Consider the following 24,400-nt stretch of genomic DNA (forward strand, 5'->3'; position numbering starts at 1 on the left):
TTTATTTTATTCCAGCATTTTCTCTTGATTTGAAAATTTTAAAAAGTTAAAAATTAATAAAAAGGTCAAGTTGTCATTTTTTCACACTCTTTTATTATATGTATTCTTGTAAAACATGGACAGCATACTGGGAGCATCCCGGGATCCTCAGGTACTCAGAGATAAATTGAACGCTGCCACACCTTGCTTTCAGATCTGACTCCGACAGACTGTCTGCGCAGCATACGGTTTACTTTCCCTACTACACAAAGTTACTCATTATGAGTACATTTTCACTTTAGAGAAAGTAATTTCGAAGCACTACATTCTGACTTCTTTTAAATGATTAGAGAAAATATTGCTCATTGCAATGGATCCAATAAAAAAGCATACTTTTACTATACTAAGTTCCTTCAGTAGTGTCTGACTCTTTGCAACCCTGTGGGCTGTAGCCCACCAGGCTTCTCTGTCCATGGGATTCTCCAGGCAAGAACCCTGGAGTGGGTTGCCATGCCCTCCTCCAGGGATCTTCTTGGCCCAGGGATTGAACTGGCATCTCTTACGTATCCTGCATCGGCAGACGTACACTAACACCACTAACACCACCTGGGAAGCCCATATTTAGTAAATTGGGGGCATAAAGTCCATAATTTCACAAATTATAGACAATACAAAAGTCTAATTTAACCTGAATTGAATATTTGTCAACCTCAGTTTGGTGAAAAACAGTGTCATTAATTTTTCTCAGTATTTCCCTTTCACTGTTTGACAATCACTTCTTCAGAAGCAGGAGCCACTAGGGTCCAAGCAACACCTTCAGATGATATGTTTTCCTAAAATTTCACCTACTTTTTGCCCAACAACTTCTTGACTACTGATTTTAATTTTTAAATGTATGCAAGGAGAAGAGAGTAATATCTGTTGCTGTTTTTGTCCTTTGTCCTCCTCTTCCCACCATTTCAAATGTAATGGGAGTGACGTTTGTCAACAGCCAATGATCTCACCTACTCCCGTCTTCATGCACTACCAAAGGATTTCTCAGCCATCCAGCATCTTTGCTTAATGAATGTTTGATACTTATTATTGTGATGACTGAGTCCTGGAGCTATGTTGAATCTCTCAATGATGCAAATAACATGATTATCATAAATGAATTAGTGTGAAGGACATCAAGCCGGTGTTTGGACCTCGCTGGGGGCTAATTAGTGGCTTAATCAACAAGCATTCTCCAGTGCCTACTGTGCCCCATTCTGGGCTCAACAGTGGGAACACTTCTGAGACCCCAGGAAAGCAAGTTGTGTGAAAGGTCTTGTTAAGGAAAACAGAATGTAATCTGATTATTCTGAGCTCTAGGAAGACTAGCCTAAGAGAGACCTTTGCAAACTTGGTGAAATCTGCCTAGATACTATCTGAAGTGAGAGGAATGGTTACGGGTGAATTCTCATTTTGCTCATGTAGCTAATATAAAGCAGGTTAGCTAATGATGGCTAAATACAAAACATAAGAACTTTCACTCAGAATTTTCCTTTACACTTGAACAGGCTTTTATCATGTTCAAAGTGACCTCCTGTCTATGATTTCAGCCCTTCCTCAGCCGACCCAGGGGCAGGCAAGGCGGGAACCATAAACCCGGTTCACACCGGGCCACTGAGGCTGATGGGATGTGATCACATGGGGTGAAATGAGGCCCTTAAGGACATGGCCGCGTGGGGACAGCACAGATCTTCCATCTTATTTCCACCTGTGCTTCTCAAACTGTCCAGTGCCCACGAATCACCACAGATTCTGGCGCAGAAGGTCTGGAATGGGGACTCAGATTCTACTTTTCTAAGGACCTCCTGGGTTTTGCTGCTCACACTCTGAGTTGCAAGACTTGGCCACTTAAAAAATATCATGCAAAAAGCAGCTCCTCAAAACCTTAGAGAAAAAAATCAGAATCTTCTGATGTACAAGTTAGAATGTAAATTTTTCTTTTTTTACCAGAGCATGTAAAATGCAGAATTGGCCATTCAAAAATCCCTGTTAAAAACACTACCTACTACTCAAAAGAAGTCTGGGGACTTCCCTGGTGGTCCAGTGGCCAAGACTTTGCACTCCCAATGCAGGGGGCCTGGGTTCAATCCCTGGTCAGGGAGCTAGATTCCACATAGTGAAGATCCAGCACGTGCAACTAAGGCCTAACACAAATAAATATTAAAAAAAAAAAAAAAGAAAAGAAATCTGAAACATATAAGGCACATGCAGTAAACAGGAGGTAGATTATTTAAACAGGAAGTAGGTAATGGACAGTAAGTTTGCTTAACAACCTTTTCGTAATTTATCTAGAATCTCATTTTTGGCTACATTTCTCCAGGACCTGAGATGGGAAACCAGAACACTGGGGGTGTTGGAGGGACACTGGGCTCCTTCTCAAAGGCAGCAATAATGACGCCCACAAGGTGGCGCTCCTGGGCCGCCTGGCTCCTCAGGAGTCTGCAGCGCCTTTCCCAGACCCGCAGGCGGGTGTCGACCGAGCCAGGCCTAAGCCTGGGAGCTTTCAGGGAAGATGAGCAAACAGCGCGGCACCCAAGAGGACCTGCAGTCATTGCAACAACTGCTTACTTAGGTTAGTGTTCTTTTTCCAAATCACGAGGCAGGGTTGAGGAGCCTGAAGGCTGGAAAACAGAAACCAGTCTGCTTTCAACGGCGAAGAGCCCAGAAAATGTGAGACTTTTGAACACTTCAGTCTTTAAAAAGGAGACTACAGCTCTTGTTCTTTCAACAGGCACTGAGCATCTTAGCATCTAGGGCTTTAGGGAAGACAGACAGCCAACAGAAGTGGGCGCACGGAGCAGATATTAACCAATAAAATCCAGGGAGAGGGGCTTAACAAGGGGCATCTAAAAGCAGGTGCCCACTGAGTCTTAGGAGAGGGGCAGCGTCTGGAAGTGTGGGTCTGGGAGCCCCCTGGAGCTTAAGCAGAATGTCAAAGAGGGGAGTGTAACACACAACACATGCTTAGGAACAAAAAGTTACCAACAGATGATGCTAGAATCCTCCTGGTAAGCTATTAGGACTTAGGGACATTTTACCGAAACCTTACAGACTCAACTCAAACACACTAAGCATTCCTGGGAGAGCCAATACCTTCTGCAGGTTACTGAGCAACTCCTGAGGTAATTATCGCAACCAAGACTTAAGAGTTTGCCACAGGCTAGATGATATTTTAATCACTCTATTATCCGCTTCAACCCTCAACAGCAACAAGTTACAATCATTATTCCCATGTCATGTATGAGGGAGCTGAAGTACTAAGTATCTTGTCCCAAGTCACACAGGCGGCAAGTGGCAGACCCAGGACTCAAACACAGGTAATGCTGGCTAAAACCTGAGTTTTTAACTGCTATACTCTTCAAAGAAGCAGTTATCAGTGAAGGTGTCTTGGCCTGAAAGACACATCTCAACAGCATTACCATGCTGATCCCGAACTACCTTCCATCTGCAGTGACAATGATTTGAGACATGGATCTTGAGACTCAGGTTTGTATGAGTAAGACTAAATCATAGAAGAGAAAAATCAGTTTCTCTGGCACTTTACAACTAACCCCTGTTGATAGTTTAGGCATTTTGGAAATGACATTCATTCTTGCAGGAGAATAGGGTAATAATTATAATATACCACATATGGCCAAGGGAACTCTAGGACACTGGGAAAGTCTGATTCAATAAGCACAGTTTGGGAGTAAAGAGAATTATGAGAGTAATTTTCTCATTGTAATCAATACAGTGTATTCTTAACAGTGGCCAGAGTTTTTAAAAAGAAAGTGGAAATGCTGCAGAGTGGAGTAAAATCACATAGATAGTTTTAATGGATGGAAGGGCTCATAAAGAAGGGGCCTTGGGTGTGCTAGGCTCAAAAATAAGAGCCTAAAGTTTGACTTCACGATTTTCACTGCAAAGCTATTGTTTCCTGTTGTCTTTGACTACAGAAGATGATTTTTTTTTTCACTTGAAATTGTGATGTAGATTTAGGTTAGATCCAGGCCATTGTGTCAAACGGGAAACTGAGCCAAAGATGCTGACTGATCTTCCCAAATCTGTGCAAATCACCCTGGAGTCTAGGGTGAACGCCATGAGTGCTAGTGAACCAAAGATAATAAGCCTGTCAACCCCTGCGGATTTCAGCCCTTCTGAGGGGAACCTTTATTTAGAACTTCAGTATTGCCACCCAGTCCTAGGGAAGACTGTGCTGGATAAGGGACCCTGCATGGTACCTCGGTTGTCTACTCGCCACCACCCTTGTCTGCCTGCCTTCTCACCACCTCTGGGCAACCATGACTCTGAATTGGGGTTTCTCGCTGGAAAAGTGAAAGGTATAGAGTTTTCTAGCATTTCTCATCACAAAACTGCAAGAATATTTTAACCACCTCTTTGTTCACACTACAAAAAGAACAGCCTAGTTGAAATTTTAAAGAAAGGGCATTAAGTGTGGAAGAGAACCCTACAAAAATATCATAGTAACACTAAACTCTTTATAGTACCTGTTCAACACTTACTAGGTATTAATTACTCATAAGGTTGAGAATCTTCAAAGAGGAGCAGAATATATAAGAAATGTATGCCTGACCATCATGTAGGAGTTTATGAACCAGGAAAAGGTAGTAAATTCCAGTTATCATTAACCCCCAGATTTGGTAAGCATGCGTGCGCCTGGTGGGCCCTCAAATATTTGTTGGATGAATGGATAAATGTTCTTGGGAGCGTTCTTAACTTTGAGACAAGTGATAATGAGCTACCTAATTCTTCTTAAACTGGCAGTTTGGGAAATTAGTTTAGCAGATGTGAAGTGGGAGGCTACGAGGAGAAGGCACAATGCGAAATGTGGAAGATATGTTAGAACAAAAATAACCGGGGAGAGGCAAATGGCGATGAATGACACCAGCTCAGCGCAAAGGAAAAAGCTATGCAGAAAATCATTTATTCCATCATTTTTTAACAAATGACTCTGCATGGGAATGACTTGCTAAAATGCAGCCTCTAGACCTGAACAGCTGTGCTTAGAAGAATTTTAAATACTGCCCTACAACCTTGAAATCTGATAGCTCCTGAGCTTACATGTCTAAGTTTCAAGAGAGAATCAGCCAGTTTAAAGGCATTTCTCAGGAAAAAAAGAGAATTTTTCCACATGCTGTGTTTTCCGTTGGTTTCTAGATAGGTGTGAACTGATATGGAATTGTCTCTTTCAAGAAAATGGCAAGGATCAGAGGGAGAAAGAAAAGTGTGGAAGAGCCTGGTTTTAATCCAGATTTTGTAACTTTCTTAATTAAAGAAGGCCACATGCCAGGAAAATTTAACTTGAATAAAAACCTTACCAAAATGCTAGGATGTATTCTCTAAGCTATGCTATGTCCTCCCTTCCCGGATTCTTGAGAGGGGAAAAGACTGATAAAGAAAGCTGGTAAAAAAAAAAAAAAAAAGAAAGCTGGTAAGTTTTCCCCACAGAGAAGACAGACTCAGAATCATAGGAATCTGGTAGAATTAGAACCTTCAATGTCCCTCCAGAGAGAAACTTTACCCGAGCAGATGAGACGATATAGGTGGGTGACTCTGGGGAGCAGAGCTGGGAGGAAAGAAACACAAAGCAAAAGTCAGCAGGTGAGACAACATCTTGGACCCGAATGAACCGTCTGATGCACCAGTGTTAAGCGGGCTCCTCCAAGTCCTAAGGTGACTGAAAGTAACAGAGGTCACTGGTCCTGAGGACTTGATGGCACACCATGGTCTCCAGAAATACTTCCAATGACCCAAGAGCATGTGGAATGCAAACTGGGAAAAAGGAGGATCCCCACAGCACCTTTAATCAGAAAACTCTTATAGCAGAGATAAGAACCTATCAAAGTACATACAATCCCTTGTGTGCTTCTCTGAATTTTCTCTGTCGATGCAATCCATCCGCAAAAGGTTAAAGAATCCCACTAGTTCTACAGGGAAAACTACATTTCTGTCTCGGCAACTAATGGAAACTGAAAAGAAGTTCCATTTAAGACATCTTCTTTAACTCTTAATTCTATTTCACACTGACTTAAATAAATCCTGATGAAAATGTCTTGCCAAGCATTGTTAAAAGACAAGCATGGAAAGCTTAAGGAGAGTTTAAAGGATAACAATATGGAGGCATAAAAGATAAGAAAAAACTCTGGTAAGCAGTTCAAGAAACAAGAATCTTGTTTGCCTGGACCACAGAAAGAGTTAAGATCTATCCTCAAGCTTAAAAGAAAAAAAGAGAGAACCCATATCTATCAGCTAATAGTTTCTTATATATTTTCTAGAGCAGTCTGACAAATAATTCCTTTCTGTAGAAGAACCCCATACAGATCATTTGGTCAAGTTTACAGATTTACAGCAAATGCACACGGGAATCCAGACTAGAATTCAGGTTTCTGGATTTTGTTCCTCATGTGAGTCTTTTTTGACCCAGAAACTAAAGTGAAATGCAATGCCCAAGGCAGTCTATTCTGAGGGGAGGAGAGGACAATGTCAATAACCACCACAACAAAATTCAGCAGGATCAAACACCCACTGATGAAAATAAGTACCAGCCTACAGGTTCAGGAAATCAGAAGGAGCGAAAAGGACGCTGCTATCCTAATTAAATTAGATACAGCTTTCTCTATTGGGCTGCCTTTATGGGAAGTCTTGGGCTTCCTTGGTGGCTCAGCAGTAGAGAATCTGCCTGCCAGGGCAGGAGACACGGGTTCAATCCCTGGGTCAGGAAGATACCCTGGAGAAAGAAATGGCAATCCATTCGCGTATTCTTTCCTGAAAACTCCCATGGACAGAGGAGCCTGACGGGCTACAGTCCATGGGGTCTCAAAGAGTCAGACAGGATTGAGCAACTAAACAACAGCAGCAAATGGCCAAGTCTGGGCTTGTCCTGGTTTGCACCTGGTGGATGTTTGCGATTTCTTAGCTTCGACATTTAGAGGCCAACGGTGGTAGTGTGGACAGCTAGAAGCAAATTGGGACCAATTAATAAGGATGAGACTAACATAAAAACTATGTCCATGGATTATCTTTCTATTTGGTGGTTTTTATAAAAGCATTTGCAAGGTTGAGGTAATACACACTAATTTATCATTAAAAATAAATATTTCAGAGACTTCCCTTGTGGTCCAGTGTTTCAGAATCCACCTTCCAATGCAGGGGACGTGGGTTCTATCCCTCATTGGAACATTAAGATCCTACATGCTGCAGCGCATGTGCGGGCTTGCCAAAGCCTGCAATTACTGAACCTGACTGCCGCAACTAAGACCTAGTGCAGCCAAAATAAATAAATATTTTTAAATATTTCATAGCTTCCAGCATCTCACAATGTGACTGAATTCTCTCTTCTTATTCCCGGCAGCCCCATCAGAACCCACAGGCAGGGGAAGGCCTAGGAGCCTCCCTGTACTACCTGAGTGATGAGGCCACATCCTAATCCACCTGGGATACTGGTGGGATGTCTGGGGTCCTGAGGCCTTGAAAACAGCAGGGGTTTTTCTCGTCTGTGACCTTGGACAGCACCCCCAACTCCTGCCCTGGCAGTGCCTGGGGGAGACTGGTACGGGAGACGGCTAATCACTGTTTAAATGCAGGAGGCACAGCAGTAGCTGCTGGAAGGGGGCAGGACTCTGCCCAACCTTTAGCAAGCACAAATCCTTTGTCTAAGGGACACAGAGTCTAGGCCAAAGTCTCAGAGAAGACTAAGAAATAGAGAACGGAAGTGTTGTCAGTGCTAACATATGACATGCTCACTGTCTGAGGTCACAAGCGGCTTTTTCCTATCCGTTTGGAGTGCTCTGCGTCCTGAGTGTTAGCTGGCGAGATGCAGGGGCCGTGAGATGGGTGGTTGAGAACCTGAGCTGGGCAGCCAGCAGCCCAGGTGTGAAACCTGGTTCTGCCACTGGCCACCTGCAACATCTCAGGCAAATTATTAATATTTCGTCCCCAGGCTTCAATTTCACCATCTGTGAAACAGAGACTATACCTTCCCTCCCGCAAAAGGCTGGAGTGAGGAGTGAATGAGTGAGTATTTGAAAACCACTTAGAACGGCACCTGACATTAATACAGTATTGTTAAAGAACCCTTTGAACACTCTGGGAGCCTGTCACTCAGAATGCATCGTCAGAGAGCAGACTGCCTTCTGGGGGTGGCAGGGGTGGGGAGGTTAGGTTTTCAAGTCGCCCACGAAAGACCGAGTGTCCCACTCCGTAACTAAGACCATCTCAAACCTCAGGTTGGCACAGAGATCATTCCCCTGGAATCCCAGAGCTCCTTCTCCCAGGTCAGTGTCAGGGACACATCTCCCCAGGAAGTGGACGCTGGGAACTCACATTCAGCTGTGGTGAGGATGTGGGAGAGGGACATTTGTAAGGTCCTGGTCACCTTTAGGAGAATAAGGTCAGGAAGCACCCAAGTGTGGCAGAGAGTACTGTGGTCCAGGGAGGGACTCTTTCTCCTGAGAAAGCTCCAAGATCAGGCATCCCTACTCTGAAGGCTGTCTCATGAGTGGAAAGAAAATCCACGACTCAGGAGCAGAGTCTGGGTGGCCCGTATAGCCAGGGAGAGTCTCCCAGGCAGACTGGTAGGAGCAGTATAGACAAGGACGGGGTGGACCCAAGGACAGGACAGGGCTGGACGCAGGCTGAGAGCCATCAGTCCAGGCAGCAGGAGCGGGTTCTCTCTTATCCATCTCATTCTTCCACCCACGACAAAAGTCTGCCACGTGCTTGTCCTGGCCAACCTCCATTTCAGATTTGGAGCACAGAATAAATCTGAACTTAGTGCTTTAAGTTGACACTGGACTTTATGTTTCCCTAAGCGAGGCTAAAAATTTTTAAAATTTAAAGGGGTCTCCTGGGGCTTCCCCAGCAGTTCAGCAGTAAAGAATCCACCTGCAATGCAGGAGAGGTGGGTTTGATCCCTGGGTCGGGAAGATCCCCTGGAGAAGGAAATGGCAACCCACTCCAGTATTCTTGCCTGGAGAATCCCATGGATGGAGGAGCCTGGTGGGCTTCAGTCCATGGGAATCACAAAAGAGCTGGATATTTCTCAGCAACTAAGCAACAACAATAAAGAAATAATAACCTAATAAATACAGTGCGTGCATGCTCAGCTGTGTCTGACTCTCTGCTGCCCCATGGACTGTAGCCAACCAGGCCCCTCTGCCATGGAACTTTCCAGGCAAGAATATTGGTGTGGGTTGCCATTTCTTTCTCCAGGGGATCATCCCAGCCCAGGGATCGAACCCATGTCTTCTGCATCTCCTGTATTGGCAGGTGTACTGGAAGCCCCAGTAAACACAATATATGTCCATAAAATCCAGTTTTAAAAGGGCTCTCTGTCACCTGTCAAAATAAGAAAAAGAAGGGATGAACTGATAAGCTCTCATTTTAGGACATCCTGATCCCTGAGGTCTTTGAACACACTAAGTACAGGCCGCCACAGCGGCACCTACTTTTCTGCCTCAATTAGTCAACAGGGCATGTTTCCACTGTACCGCTGGCCTGGGGTCGCAGGTCCAAAGCCCAAACATAAGGGTGTTCGTTGTCCTTCCTTACTGAGAAAAAGCCATCATCTTCTCTGTGTGATTTATAACTGTAATACCAATGTTCCATAAAGATTTTGCTTTTGCTTCAGTAAACCCAGTCTGGGTATTTCCTTCTTCAGCAGGCTCACTGGGGCCCTGGAGGAGACCACCTACCCAGGTTCCTGCTTCAGAAGAACAGGGCCCTGCAGGGCAGTGGAAGGACAGGACATCAGAGCTGGGTCTACTTACTGCTGAACTCTTGAGTGGCCTGTTACACTGTAGCCACTAATCACACGTGGCCAGAGCCTACTGTTCTGGATACCACGGACATAGAACCTTTCCATCACTATAGAAAATTCCCTGGGCAGTACTGATTGAATCTCCCTGAGACCTAATGGCTTCACTGGTCAAATAGGGGTAGTGGCATTTTGTCCGAAGGCCTGGATTCAGCCCAGATTCCACCTTCACAGGGCTCTCCCAAGAACAGCCGTACACAAAGTTCTGAGCATCCATCTAGAATGGTTACTCTAACAGGAATTGTTGTTCAGTCACTCAGTCATGTCCAACTATTTGCAACCCCATGGACTGCAGCAGACCATGCTCCTCTGTCCTCCACTATCTCCCAGAGTTTGTTCAAATGCATGTCCATTGAGTTGGTGATGCATTCCAACCATCTCATCCTCTGTCATCCCCTTTTCCTCCTGCCCTCAATCTTTCCCACCATCAGGGGCTTTTCCAATGAGTTGACTCTTCGCATAAGGTGGCCAGAGTACTGGAGCTTCAGCTTCAGCATCAGTCCTTCCAATGAATATTCCGGGTTGATTTCCTTTAGGACTAACTGGTTTGATCTCCTTGCAGTCCAAGGGACTCTCAAGAGTCTTCTCCAGCACCACCATTTGAAAGCATCAGTTCTTCAGTGCTCAGGCTTCTTTAGGGTCCAACTCTCACATCTGTATATGCTACTGGAAAAACCATAGTTTTGACTATATGGCCCTTTGTCGGCAAAGTGATATCTTTGCTTTTTAATATGTGGTCTAGGTTTGTCATAGCTTTCCTTCCAAGCAGCAAGCATCTTCTAATTTCATGGCTGCAGTCACCATGCATAGTGATTTTGGAGCTCAAGAAAATAAAAGCTGTCACTGCTTCTAGTTTTTCCCCTTCTATTTACCATGAAGTGATGGGACCACATGTCACTATCTTAGTTTTTTAATGTTGAGTTACAATGAAACACTACTCAGCCATAAAAAAATGAAATAATGCCATCTGCAGCAACATGGATGCACCTAGAGATTATCCTACTAAGTGAAGTAAGTCAGAAAAAGAAAGACAAATACCATTGGTATCACTTATCTATGAATCTAAAATATGACACAAATGAACCTGTCCACAAAACAGAAACAGACTCACAAACATAGAGGATAGATTTGTGGTTGCCAAAGGGAGGGGAGGCGTGAGAGGGATGGACTGGGAGTTTGGGGTTAGCAGATGCAAATTATTATATACAGACTGGAACAACAACAAAACAACAAGGTTCTACTGTACAGCACAGGGAACTACATTCAGTATCCTGCGATAAACTGTTAACATTAATACAATGGAAAAGAATACATATATGGAATAAATGGAATGCATATATATATGTATATATATATAACAACAAGGTTCTACTGTACAGCACAGGGAACTACATTCAGTATCTTGTGATAAACTGTTAATATTAATACAATGGAAAAGAATATAAAATGGAATGCATATATATATACACACACACACATATATATATAACTGAATCACTTTGCTGTATGGCAGAAATTAACACAATATTTTAAATCAAGTATATTCAATGAAAAATTACATAAACATGTTATACAAAAGAACAACCTGGGGTAAATGAATGTAATTGGCAAATAAAGGGTTTTATTCTGAATGTATACAAAGTACACAAAATCAATAAGAACAACGCTAAAACTAAGGAAAAAAAAAGAAAAACTGAGCAATGCCCAGGAAGTGGGACATTGACTGGAAGGGGCCTGTTGCCAGAAATATTCCATTTCTTAATCAGGGTGGGAGATGCACAGGTGTGTACGTGGGTAAAACGTCACTGAGTTCTACCCATGTTCAATGCCCTTCATATGAAGTATATAATATCTCAACACAATGTAAAAAAGCATTTAAACCAAGGTATTCTTCATCAGCAGCTAAAATGCTTTGTCCATCATACAATGAATGTAAGAGGACAGAAGTGAGTTAGAAACATAGTAAGTGAGTTATCTTGATAAATTCCGTGAAACTTGCTCTGTCAAGGTGACCTACACTTCCTGTACCATGAACAATAATGAAATAATTGGGCAGCAGTACTGTTTCTCAGTGACCTCATTAGATTGCTCTACAGGCCATCCTTCCACACCTTTTAGGATGGGCACCAGAGTTTCCAGAAGCTTCAGTTATAAAAACAATCTCTTCAGTCAAAATGTCCAATCCAATACATGAACTGAAGTTCCATTTCTGTCCAGAATACACCAGTTCCCTCCTGGCCCTGCCTGGCTGGCCTCGAGCCTGGGACTCCACATGGGAGGCCCCTTCTCTCTCCCTACTTCCTCTCTGCTTTCTTGCTATCACTTCTGACTTTCCAGGGGAAGAAGGTTTAGCCTGGCATACTGCGGCAGGTGGAGCCTGGCCCTGGTTCCCTCTGGACGTGGCAGATGAGACAGTGCCAAGCTCCTCCTTTCGCGGCACTTGTGGGGTTTCTGGAGACCTCTCTGCCTGAGACTTAAGGCCCGCTACCCGACTCAGGCTCACGCTCACATCTACCCCAGTGTCGGGCACACTCTGGTACTCAGTTCTTATTAGTGAATGAGTGAAGGAGGTGAGAAAACAGAAAAGGGAGTAGCAGTGTTCCCTCCACAAACTCTTTTGGGAAGATTTTAACATAATTAGGTCATTTTTGTCTGACCTAACACTTTTAAAACATGTAGGCTAATTCCCTTTAGCTTACAATTAAGAAAATAAATGATTGTTTCATTCTCAGGTACTTCTTGTTCCTATGGTGCCCACAGTCTGATGAAGTGAGCTGCAACCTGTGGACACAGCTGCAGGCTCTTTTCTCAGTGCTATTCCATGGTTTGTAATAACACACAAACAAGTGGACAGAGTATTTTTTCAGAATTAGTTGATCAATAAGACAACTCAGGAAAATCAAAATTGCTGTAAATTGTACATACGAGACCTTCCATAGATACTAGAACACAGATCTGAGTTGTTTATAGCCAGCCTCAAAGTCCCTCCTCAACCTGGCTATGCACAGAGGGCACAGGCAGAAACACTAATTCGAAAAGATACATGCACCCCAGTGTCCACGGCAGCACTATTCACGATTGCCAAGACATGGAAGCAACCTACAGCAACAGATGAATGGATACAGAAGGCGTGGTGTATATTATACGGACAATGGAATACTACTCAGCCGTTAAAAAGAACGAAATTTTGCCATCTGCGGCAAAATGGATGGACTTGGAGGGTATTATGTTAAATGAAATACAGACAGAGAAAGACAAATACTGTATGATATCACTTACATGTGGAATCTAAAAAATGCAACAAGCTAGTAATACAACCCTAGATCTACAACACAGTGGAATAGACTCACAGATATAGAGAACAAACTGTTAGTTAGCAGTGGGGAGAGGGAAGGAGGGAGGGGCAATATAGGAGCGAGAGGTTAAGAGGTGCAAACTATTATGTATAAAATATGCTACAAAGATATATTGTACAACGTGGGGAATATAGCCAATATTTTATGATAACCTTAGAGTTTAACGTTTAAAAATTATGAATCACTCTATTGTACACCTGTAAGTTATAAAATATTGTACATCAACTATACTTTAATTTAAACAATTTTTTTAAAGCTCTGCAGTCCAGGAATCTGCAGATACCTTGTAATCAGGAATTGTGAGAAGGACGCATAAGGCTGCCCAGCATGACACTCCCAAGGAGGGTGTGGACACCCAGTTGAAAACACTTTCTCTACTCAGACTTTTTACACACATAGCCTTGATTTCCATTAGTGGTTGTAGTCTCTGCCTTGGCTGACTTGGGAAACTTGAAGGCTAGAAAATGACTTTCTGGAGAGAATGAACAACAGCAACATTAAAGTGTAAACTCAACAGCTATCCCTGGGCAATTACCATGTAGTCAGCATTGCAGAGCCAGTGAAAGGAGATACAAAGATGAATGAGGCATGGCACCCTGTGTGGAGGGAGCTTCCAGGCTGGCTGGAGGGAGAGGAAATGCACATCTCTCCTGCTCTTAGCTGGAAGGGCCTGTACCTATGTTGTACCTTACGTCCTTCATGTTTCTTAATTCAACATCACCTTTAATTCTCTCTACAGTCTTAGGTAAGGGAAAACATGGATAGTTGTTCTCCTTTTTAGAAGAAGAAATTAGCCTCCCTAGAGAGTCTGAGTAACCAGTTCAGGGCCCCAGAGAAGATAAATGGCAGAGCTGGAAGAACACAGCCCCGCTCCAACTCTAGGCTGCTGATCCATAGACAGGTGCATATATGAGAAACTCAGCTCGCCTTGTGGCTTCACTTTCAACACGGAAGGAGAAAAATCAGTGAAAAAGCATGACAAGATGAGGAGAAGTTAGGGGAGAGTACATTCACAGGAGAGAAATTTAAAAATCAGGAAAAAAATGAAACATTTTAGCCTTACCAAATACTAAAGAAAAGGCTAGGAGAGGAAGTGGCACCCTAGCACTACATTTAAGGGGATAGGGAGAGCTGAAGGTGACATCCTAGGAAGTTTCTATTTCTCTGGAGACCCATACCCGTTATTCTGCAGTTCTTTCTTTATTTCTCCTGAAATAAGTTCAGGATAGTATCTGCCAACATGAGTTAGCTTTGATGAGAACTGGGAAATAAATGCATGATCTCTAATACTTTATAGAAGACTCAATTTTCTAGATTATTTGTAGACAAATTTGCATCTTGCTGTTTCACTGTGGTTGTTTTCTACAAATTGCAATGGTGCCCCCTATTTAGTCTACCATGTGAGGAAAAATGCAATTATGAGCATGCTGTGCTGCTTTTTGAAATGCATTCAACTCCTTACTAATTTTCTTACAAAGCTACTACTTCAAAACAGTCAAGTTGTCACAATAACGCTGCATTCTTCCTTAAATGGGCTCAACTGGTACTGAATGAATCAGGTAAGAAAAACAATCTCTTGTCCAAGCCCTTCATTTGTGATGTGAACACCAGAGACAACAAAGATGACGGTGGGATTTCTCTGGCGGGACTCCCCACTTCACTTCAGTGATTAAGAATTTGCCTTGCAATGCAGGGGACATGGGTTCAATTCCTAGTCAGGGAAGCTAATGTCCCACATGACGTGGAGCAAATAAGCCCGTGGGCCGCAACTAGAGAGAGCCTGTTCATCACAATGGAAGATATATCACGTGATGCAACGAAGATCACGTGTGCCACAACTAAGACCTGACGCAGCCAAATTAATTAATTAATTTTAAAAACCCTCAAATATGCGGGTTAATTGACAGAGTTAGATTAGAGCTCAAGTTTTCTGACCAGTAGTCTCAAGTCCTATTACCTCTGTGAGAGTAAATACCTTTAAATAAACCTGGATAGTCAAGGCTATGGTTTTTCCAGTGGTCACGTATGGATGTGAGAGTTGGACTGTGAAGAAAGCTGAGCGCTGATGAATTGATGCTTTGCTTTTGAACTGTGGTGTTGGAGAAGACTCTTGAGAGTCCCTTGGACTGCAAGGAGATCCAACCAGTCCATCCTAAAGGAGATCAGTCCTGGGTGTTCATTGGAAGGACTGATGCTGAAGCTGAAACTCCAATACTTTGGCCACCTCATGCGAAGAGTTGACTCATTGGAAAAGACCCTGATGCTGAGAGGGACTGGGGGCAGGAGGAGAAGGGGACGACAGAGGATGAGATGGCTGGATGAGATCACCGACTTGATGGACATGAGTTTGAGTAAACTCCAGGAGTTGGTGATGGACAGGGAGGCCTGGTGTGCTGCGATTCATGGGGTCGCAAAGAGTCGGACACAACTGAGCGACTGAACTGAACTGAACTGAAACCTGAATAAAGGCTTGGAGCTGTCAATCCTTCTTCAAGCACCATGGTGGTCACCTTGCTTGGGGGTCTATCAAGTCGGGGGCCATGCACCCACCTCCTCTAACTCAGCTGGCTCAGGTGGTACTGCAGTGGTGACAGGAGGTGGTGGGCACACAATGTGGCCTCCAGGACCATGAGCTGAAACCAGGTCTGTCTGGCTTCTATTGGAACTGTTTACCAACCCATTATCAAGAGCCTGCCTTGACCTCTCTTCATAACAACCCATTAATTGATTCTACTCTCCATTAAGTGGTCATGACTGAATGCTTTAAAAAGCTCTGGTCTGTGCAGTGATCGCATAGGAAATAGAATGACTTTGGGGAAAGAATGTACTTTAATTTTAATCACATTTTAATTAAAATGTCATTAAAATTGAGTTTAATGACATTTTAATTGTAATTCCAGTTGGATAAATAGAGAGTTTTGTTTAAAATCCATTACCATATGAAACTCTTAAACAGTGCTTTAAGTTCTTATCATGCTCTTCAAAATTCAGAAAAGAGAATTATAATGAAAGTACTTACTTTCTCAAAATATTAAAATAACAACTTCTCTTGTAGCTTGAAGTGTTGTGACCAACTTATAATTAAAACTTAAAGTCTAAGCTTAGGATCCAGGCCATGAGGTGTAATTAAAAGCACTCTGGCTTTAGAAATGGATAGGCCTGGGCTCAAGTCCCACCAAAAGCAAGTCAGTAAAGCGAAGAAGGGAGACCTGGACACTGAAGCCAGCAAAAAAAATGTCCTAAAGCTGTTTTCCAATAAGCAGAAATGCTACTGAAACGCCTGCACCTCATGCGCTGACTGGGAGATGGTGATGGAGAACTCACTTGAATGAGGAAGGTGACAGGCTGTGCACATGATGAAGTTATACCAGGGTAATCCGACACCAACCACACATCACGACAATCTACTCACATGAGCAGGCAAAGTAAGAAAAGACAAGTGAGTGAGTGGTAAGAACTGCCTTTGGCACATCAGGGTCTAAATTTTCTACAGTAATCCTGACAGGAGAAAAGACTGGATACCCGAGCAGCTGTACTGTCCACACATGTATAGATGTGCCACTTTGGTGTAGAGAGGGTCTGGGATGCTAAAATTGATTGCAAAGTGCTTTCCCATGTATAAGCACATCTGAAGTGACAGGCTGCAAAGTATTTGAACTGTCCAAATAAAAGCTAAAACCTAGGGTGCTTTTTGTTGCACACAGAAGATTTTATTTCCAAGATGACAGCTTCATTTTAGTCCATTTCACCCACACTTGGAAGGGGAAAAGGGTTTCCTAGGAAATTAACCGAGCACCATTTCTTATCCTGCCTTTGCTTTTCTAATTAAGGATTCAGGTTTGTGGCTGCCTTTCCAGCCAAGTTCACTCCAAACTGGCAGACTCAACTCTCTGGGACTAGGACTTGAGCTCTGGAGTTCAACAGTTCTTGGTTCAAGTCCAGGTTCTACCACTTAGAAGTGCTGTGACTTTTGGTACTTCATGTCTGGGATTCAACTGTAAGATACAGACAATAAAATAAAACAGCAAGTTCAAGTTGACCTGTGGAGTAGGTGTCCAGTACAGTTTCGTACCCTCTCCTTTCCATTTACAAAATCTTCCTCCCAGGATTCAGCTGCACCACATGAAACTTTGCACCTGCTGCATTTAGTCATCTGTGTGGCTACCCATCTCTCTAGGCCTCCCTGTTGGCTCAGTGGTAAAGAATCTGCCTGCCAATGCAGCAGACGTGGCTTCAGTCCCTGAGTCAGGAAGATGCCCTGGGGAAAGAAAAAGGCAATCCACTCCAGTATTCTTGCCTGGAGAATCTCATGAACAGAGGAGCCTGATGGGCTGCAGTCCATGGGGTCACAGGAGTCGGGCAAGACTCAGTGACTAAACAACAACATTTATTTATCAATCATCTCCTTCTCTCTATCTAGGGTGCTTTTGGATTAGAACTAAAGGCCATTTGGACACAATCTGAATTAAGAGACTCTTGCTTTCATATCAATCCATTTTCTATTTCAGTAGCTAATGGCTTGGTGCTATTCAGCCTGATATTGCCTGTATGCACACATGTATACCTAAATGTACAATGTAGCTGTTAAATCAGATGATAACACTTTACTATAAATCTCTTAATTATAAGTGATGGATTTAGTACACCAATCTCTTCCTACCTATGAACTGTCTTTACCAAAAGTAAAATAACCCCAGTCTACTGTAATTTGAATTGAGGTACTTTTCTAGCTACTGTAAGTATTATATGTGAATTGTGAGGGACCCTTGTTTGAGATCATTAGAGGAAGAGGGTGCTGGGAATTGATAAAAGGGATAAAAGGAAACTGAGGCTAACAGGGAGGTGGGGGAGTTTTTGAGGGAAGACGTGGAGGAGAGGAAGGAGCTGGGACCAGGGAAACCTGGGCTGTGACCGGTGCTGTGACTGCAAGTCTTGGCATGAACTTGCAGGGCCGAAGCTCTGACTGGAGAAGAGAACCACACAGCATCTGCTCAACTTTGTCTATCAAAACTACTCCGCATCTCCAAGCCACTGTCAGACCCAGGAATCAGAAGCCAAGACTCTGGGTCGAAAATCAGAAATGACAGGATGGACGGTCAGGTGGCAGAGAAACATCATTATCATGTTTTATCTGCAGTGAAGCAAAAGGGATTCAAAGCAGCTCACTGAGATTGTGGAAAAGAGAGACTAGACATTTCCAACGAGCTAAGGATGGTTCTCTGAATTTGAGTCATATAGGATCCATTGTTATTTATCTAAGATGTACAAGATGAAGTGCTTACAGCCTTTATTGATGTGCTGTACTTGTTTTTATTTTAATTACTGTTTAGGAGCTGTCATGGGTCAGCTAGTGGTGAGGTCCACATCCCACTTGTTCCAATTAGTGAACTGTCCTGCCACAGGGTTTTCAGGAGCCTGGCCCTCGCGAGACTCTCTCTGATGAACAGTCATTACCAAGGACCAGGCAGTAGAACCTCAGTAGGACGGCCTCTGAAAATATAATGAAGTGAAACATGGGAATTCCTTGCATTTTTTCCCTCTACTCACTAGCTAACTTGCACTTTGTATGTTTCCCATGTGCTGATCTGAGCCATGAAGGGCCCCCTTCTCTCTCCACAACTCCCTTGCAGGGTGCTAGCCAGCCTGTGTCAGGAAGGCCCACCACTTATTTGACAGTGGAGACACTGTTTGGCACAATTCATGCCCTGAGTCAATGAGGCAAAGGGGGCCCTTGCTTTATTTTGTGAAATGGTGAAATGGATACAAAGTCTATAAACTTGCACTGAATATGCACAAATAGAAAACAAGCAAGTGTCCTGTCAGCGTGATGCAATTTAAAAACAGAATACAGTAGACTCTTGGGAAACAGATTCGAACTGTGTGGGTCCACTTGTATGCAGACTGTTTTCAATTGTAAGCACTACCACACTGCACAGTCTGAGGTTGGTTGAATCCGTGGATGTGGAGGAACCACATACATCACAGGACCACAGGTACAGAGGGCCAGATGTAAGCTATACACAAGTGTTCCACTGCACAGAGGGCTGGCGCGCCTAACCACCACATTGCTCAAGAGTTGGGACTTCCCTGGGGGTCCGGTGGCTAAAACTTCACACTCCAAGTGTAGGGGGCCCAGGTTCAGTCCCTGGTCCGGGAACAGGATCCCACATGCCTCAACTAAGAGTCAACTGTACTCGAAACAAAACATAAAAGGAGGTGAAGGCAAAAGTGTCTTCTGAATCAGGCTGAGGAAACACCCCCGTGTCTGGTACCAGAATGCTGCTTGCTTTCAGGGACACCTGCTGTTTACCTCCATGAGGTGCCACCCCAACTGACCCACCTCCACTCATAGAGAGGGCCCTGTGAACAGTGCTCCCAGGTGGCAGAGGACAGCTGGCACCCACAGTGGGTGCTGTTCTGCAGAGATGAGAGAAGGGGTAGTCCTGCTCCACCTCCTGTGTCCTGCCCTTGGAAGAACTGGACCACTGGATGCTGGTGGTACACATTTGCTTGCTTTGACCTGTAGGCCCACCTTTGAGTTTTTTCCCTTCAGCATGCTCTATTTCCAAGGTTTCAAACTCTACTTGAAAGCATCAGGAGGTGCTGTTAATGATTTTTAAAGCTGGTGTTTAAAAAAAATCCTTGAAAGTAATTACCGAGGCTACTGAATTACCTGTGCGTGCTTTGAGACCCAGTGACGGAGAACGTTCAGTACTCGATTGGTGGCTGTCCTACGTATAATAAACTCTTTGTCGCATGTTCTCTCGGAGTTGTTAAATCCTTGGGAGGAAAAGAAACACACATGTTGTAGTTAAAGCCAATCCCTGGGGACCTGGAAAAGGTCACTTATTTTGGGACACTGCTTAATGCCACTCACAAATGACACGTCTTGGCAGAGGAGTAAGTGGCTTCAGCTGGTCGTGGATTCTGCTTACTTACCTGTGATGCCCTCAGAGGCCACCACATAGTTACAGGTACAATTAAATGAATAATGTGCACATATTTATTAACAGTCACTGATTAAAGGTACAGATGGTCTAGTGACATTTCCACTTATGCCTGTCCTGTTGTATAACATAAAGCCAAGAAGGAGTTTTAACAAAGTATTTGAGCTAACATTGTTTATACTTTTTCTCCAGAGTCATGTAACCACAGATATTTTCAATATTTGTAGATGGATAAGCTCATACCTTGGCTCACAGATGATATAAATACTTTGTTGTGCACTCACATATTGAGAAGCAGAAGGAGCTTCCCAGGTGACGCTAGTGGTAAAGAATCTACCTGCCAACATATGAGGACGTAAGAAACTTGGGTTCAATCCCTGAGTCAGGAAAATCCCTTGGAGGAGGGCATGGCAACCCACTCCAGTATTCTTGCCTGGAGAATCCCATGGACAAAGGAGCCTGGCGGGCTACAGTCTATAGGGTTGTGCAGAGTTGGACACGACTGAAGCAACTTAGCACACAAGCACCTAAGAACATGAACTCCACAGCCAGACTGGGTTGAAATCCCTGTCCTCCTACGGTGTAAGTTACAGCTCCTCTCTGGTGATCAGCTTCCTCATGTCCTGAACGGAATAAGTGTATCAACTGCAGAGACTTTTTGGAGATTAAGTTAGTTAAGCATTTAGAGTGGCACTTGGGAAAACAGTGAGAGTGCAATAAATGTTAGCTATTATTACAACTCAATCTTGGGTCAGAGTCTTCATCTCTGTGCCAGCCTATGTTTCTATCTTGGCCACCTCTTCACTATCAAGAAACTATTTTAATATTTTCTACTTATTCTCTATTTTAAAAGATTTTGCTTTCCAATTATAACCAAGTGACTTGTTTCCTTTAAAAATGAATTCAAGGGGACTTCCCTGGTGGTTCCAGTGGTTAAGAATCTGCGTTTCTACTGCAGTGGGCCTGAGTTTGATTCCTGGTCAGGGAACCGGGATCCAACATGCCGTGTGGTATGGCCAAAAAAGTAAAGAAATAAATAACTGCCATTATTTTTTTAAAAAATATATTCAAATCTCACATAACTTCATTGGGAAAGTTCTTAAAAACTGTCCACATTCACATCCTACTCCTAGCTTCTTACCCCTTCTTACCACCAAAACAGCCCCCACTAAACTACCAATAACCTCTACGTTTCTATAACGTATTCAATGGACATGAACTTAGGCAACCTCCAGGAGATGGTGAGGGACAGGGAGGCCTGGCATGCTGCAGTCCATGGAGTCAAAAAGAGTCAGACACGACTTGGCAACTGAACAACAACTTATCATCTCTCCATAGGAAATCTCATTTAATGATCACCTATGAAGATTACTCTCATAATTACATCCTTAGTTTTCTTCTCTGGACTCTGGATCCATGAATCCAAATGCCTCCTAGATTTTTCAAAAACCTCAAACTCAATACATGCAAAAGGAAACCCCCTGGCCTTTCCATCAAACCTTATTCTCTTCTGGTGTTCCCCATCTCACTAAAGGACCACCACCAGCCATCCAGTTATGTAAGCCTGGAACTTTGGAATAGTTCTTGGCCCGCCTCTCTGCTTCTCCTCGATAGTTTTACCTGCTAAATAAATCTCAGATCTGTCCATGTCTTTGTACTTACAAAGCCAAACTGGCACTGAGCTCTACCAATTCTTATCTAGTCTACTGACAACAGCCTCCTAACTAGCCTCATTGTCATTCCTGCCTCCTCAAATTTGTTCTCTTTTCTGAAATCAGAACGATCTTCCAAAGGGCAAATTAGATGTGCCATTCCCCTGTTTAAAGCCCTTAATGACACAAAACTCCTTAACACAGCCTTCAACATCTTCCATGGTTCGGCTCTTAGCTCCCTTTCAGCCTTTTCTGAGACCTTATTCTTTTCACAATCTCCTCTTCCAATTAACCACCCTTCTTTCAGTCCCTCATCCTCACCCCAAGGTCTCTGTATATACTGCTCCGTATCTGGCACAATTATCACTTTGCTTTTCACTCAGTGAAAGCCACTCTTAGTTACTTCACGTCCCCCAGAAAGCCTTTAAGGGCCTGAACCAGGTAGCTCCCTCATTGCACATCTCACAACAACATGCACATTTATTTCCGGACACTGGCCATATTTGCAATTTTACACATTTTATCTATATGATTTTCTGGTCAGTATTTGTGTCCTCCATGAAGACAGGGTCCAGGTAAGTTTTTGCTGAGTGTGAGCACATACGTGGCATGTAGCAGAAACTAGACACAATATATGTTTGCTGAATAAATGAATGCAAGCTTGTATAGTAGGAAATCAGTAATTACTGAATGTGCTGTAAAGGTAAGGGTGATTGAATGAAAGACTGAATGAACAGTCCTCAGAACCTACAGATGAGTTAGACCAAAAAGGGCATACACTTCTAAAAGGCAGAGGTCTTTTCCCCACACTCCTCTTTGGATGTGGACAGGTGTCTTCCACCCACTAGAAGACACTGTCAGAGGATGCTGATGTGCTCTTGGTAAAATAGATATTGAAAAAAAAAAACTTTTTGATGTTAAAATCTTAGAAATTCTGGGGAAAATATAATATATTTTAAAATGCATAGCTCAGTTCTCAAGAAGATAAGGAGTTTTCCAGAGTCAAACACAGAGAGACTTGAAAAAAAGAACTAAGTCTCTGAACTACTGCTCTGAGAGGAGAGTAGGTTACCAGCCTTGGTAACAGGAGATGTGGATTGTGAATCCACGTGACTCAAGAGAAGCCCCAGGGCCTTCAGGAAGTGTGGGTGCTGGAATTCTCATCAGACCACCCCCTCTGCCCGAGAGGGAGGACTCAGAAAAGAAATTCTCCAGCCTGCACAAGGAGGTAGTTAAGAAACTTGACTATTTTAGCCTGGATCTCAGGGGAGTGAACTCCCCCCTGCCGAGAACAGATAACCGCAGGCCCACCTCATGTGGGTTTGAAGCCCAGAATGAACCATTACCGGGGGGGCCATGGCCAGCGATAACTCTGGCGCCCTGACAAAAGCATACACAAAACCTCTCCGGAGAGACATGAGCTTACCCTCAGCCTGTACTGGATGACCAACAAGAAAGACCCGTAGGAAAAACTCATAGTCCCAAAGCACAAAACAAATAAGCCATCCACCATAAACAAGGGTCCCTAGACACAGGGATCAGGAACTCCCCACCTCATCCCACCCCTCCACCACCACCCAAAATTTCAAATATCCCAAAGTAGGATGCTTAAGACTAAAGATATAAAAGTGTGAACTAAAAACATGTGAAAAGAATTTAAAATATTTTAAGTTTTATAAGATCATAAAATGTCTTCAAATTAACAGAATTATTCTTTCAATTATTGCTGAAAAATAGACAAGTTGAAATTTAAAACATGGATTTGTTAGTCACTCAGTCGTGTCCGACTCTTTGCCACCCTATGGACTATAGCCCGCCAGGCTTCTCTGTCCATGGAATTCTTCAGGCAAGAATACAGGAATGGGTAGCCATTCCCTTCTCCAGGGGATTCTTCCCGACCCAGGGATCAAACCTGGGTCTCCTGCACTGCGGGTGGATTCTTTACCTGTCTGAACTACAAGGGAAGCCCAAAACATGGATAGAAAAATATAAATAAACACGAGCTAGACCCAGTTAAACACAGAAAGGAGCAAACTGTAAAGAGATCTGAAAATTTGCAACCTCATGGGTAGTAGCCCACCAGGTTCATCTGCCCATGGAATTTTTAGGCAAAGAATATTGGAGTGGGTTAGCCATTTCCTCCTCCAGGGAGTCTTCCCAACCCAGGAATCGAACCTGTATCTCCTGCATTGCAGGCGGATTCTTTACCTGCTAAGCCATCAGGAAAGCCCTAACCAGCTGCAATACAAAGAGCTAAAGAGGTAGAAAACAGGAAAAAGGGGAGATAGGTGCTCTGATCAGGAGCATGAACCCATGTGCAAAATTACATCAAGATCCCATGTATCAGCTTAGCACATAACAGTCCCGTTAAGGCAATTTCAGTTCATGAGTAAGCTGTAACTCCACTAATAAAACTTGACCTTCAGGATTTACTAAAGATATCCCCTCAGAGAGATGGTTTATATATCTGGTGTCGGGAATTTCTAAATTGGCAGTTTGAACAGAATTGATAAGAGTACTTCTAAGATCAAAGATGTCCATCTGTTGATCAAGCAATGAAAGGCCCGTTTTTCACAGACTTTAAAGCTCTTTGATCAGAGCAACCATTTTTTGCAACTT

General features: G+C 43.4%; 1 protein-coding gene across 2 annotated transcripts in view; it reads right to left on the reverse strand.

Annotated features, from left to right (window-relative positions):
- RASGRF2 (Ras protein specific guanine nucleotide releasing factor 2) overlaps positions 1–24,400 on the reverse strand; it is a 253,030-nt gene that overhangs the window by 31,714 nt on the left and 196,916 nt on the right. For both annotated transcript variants that reach the window (XM_018050061.1, XM_018050060.1), the window contains exon 18: positions 19,856–19,962. In XM_018050061.1, the coding sequence (XP_017905550.1) occupies positions 19,856–19,962 (107 nt within the window). The remainder of the gene's footprint in view (positions 1–19,855; positions 19,963–24,400) is intronic.

The sequence above is a fragment of the Capra hircus genome, chromosome 7 (genome assembly GCF_001704415.2).
Source record: "Capra hircus breed San Clemente chromosome 7, ASM170441v1, whole genome shotgun sequence".
Classification (NCBI taxonomy): domain Eukaryota; kingdom Metazoa; phylum Chordata; class Mammalia; order Artiodactyla; family Bovidae; genus Capra; species Capra hircus.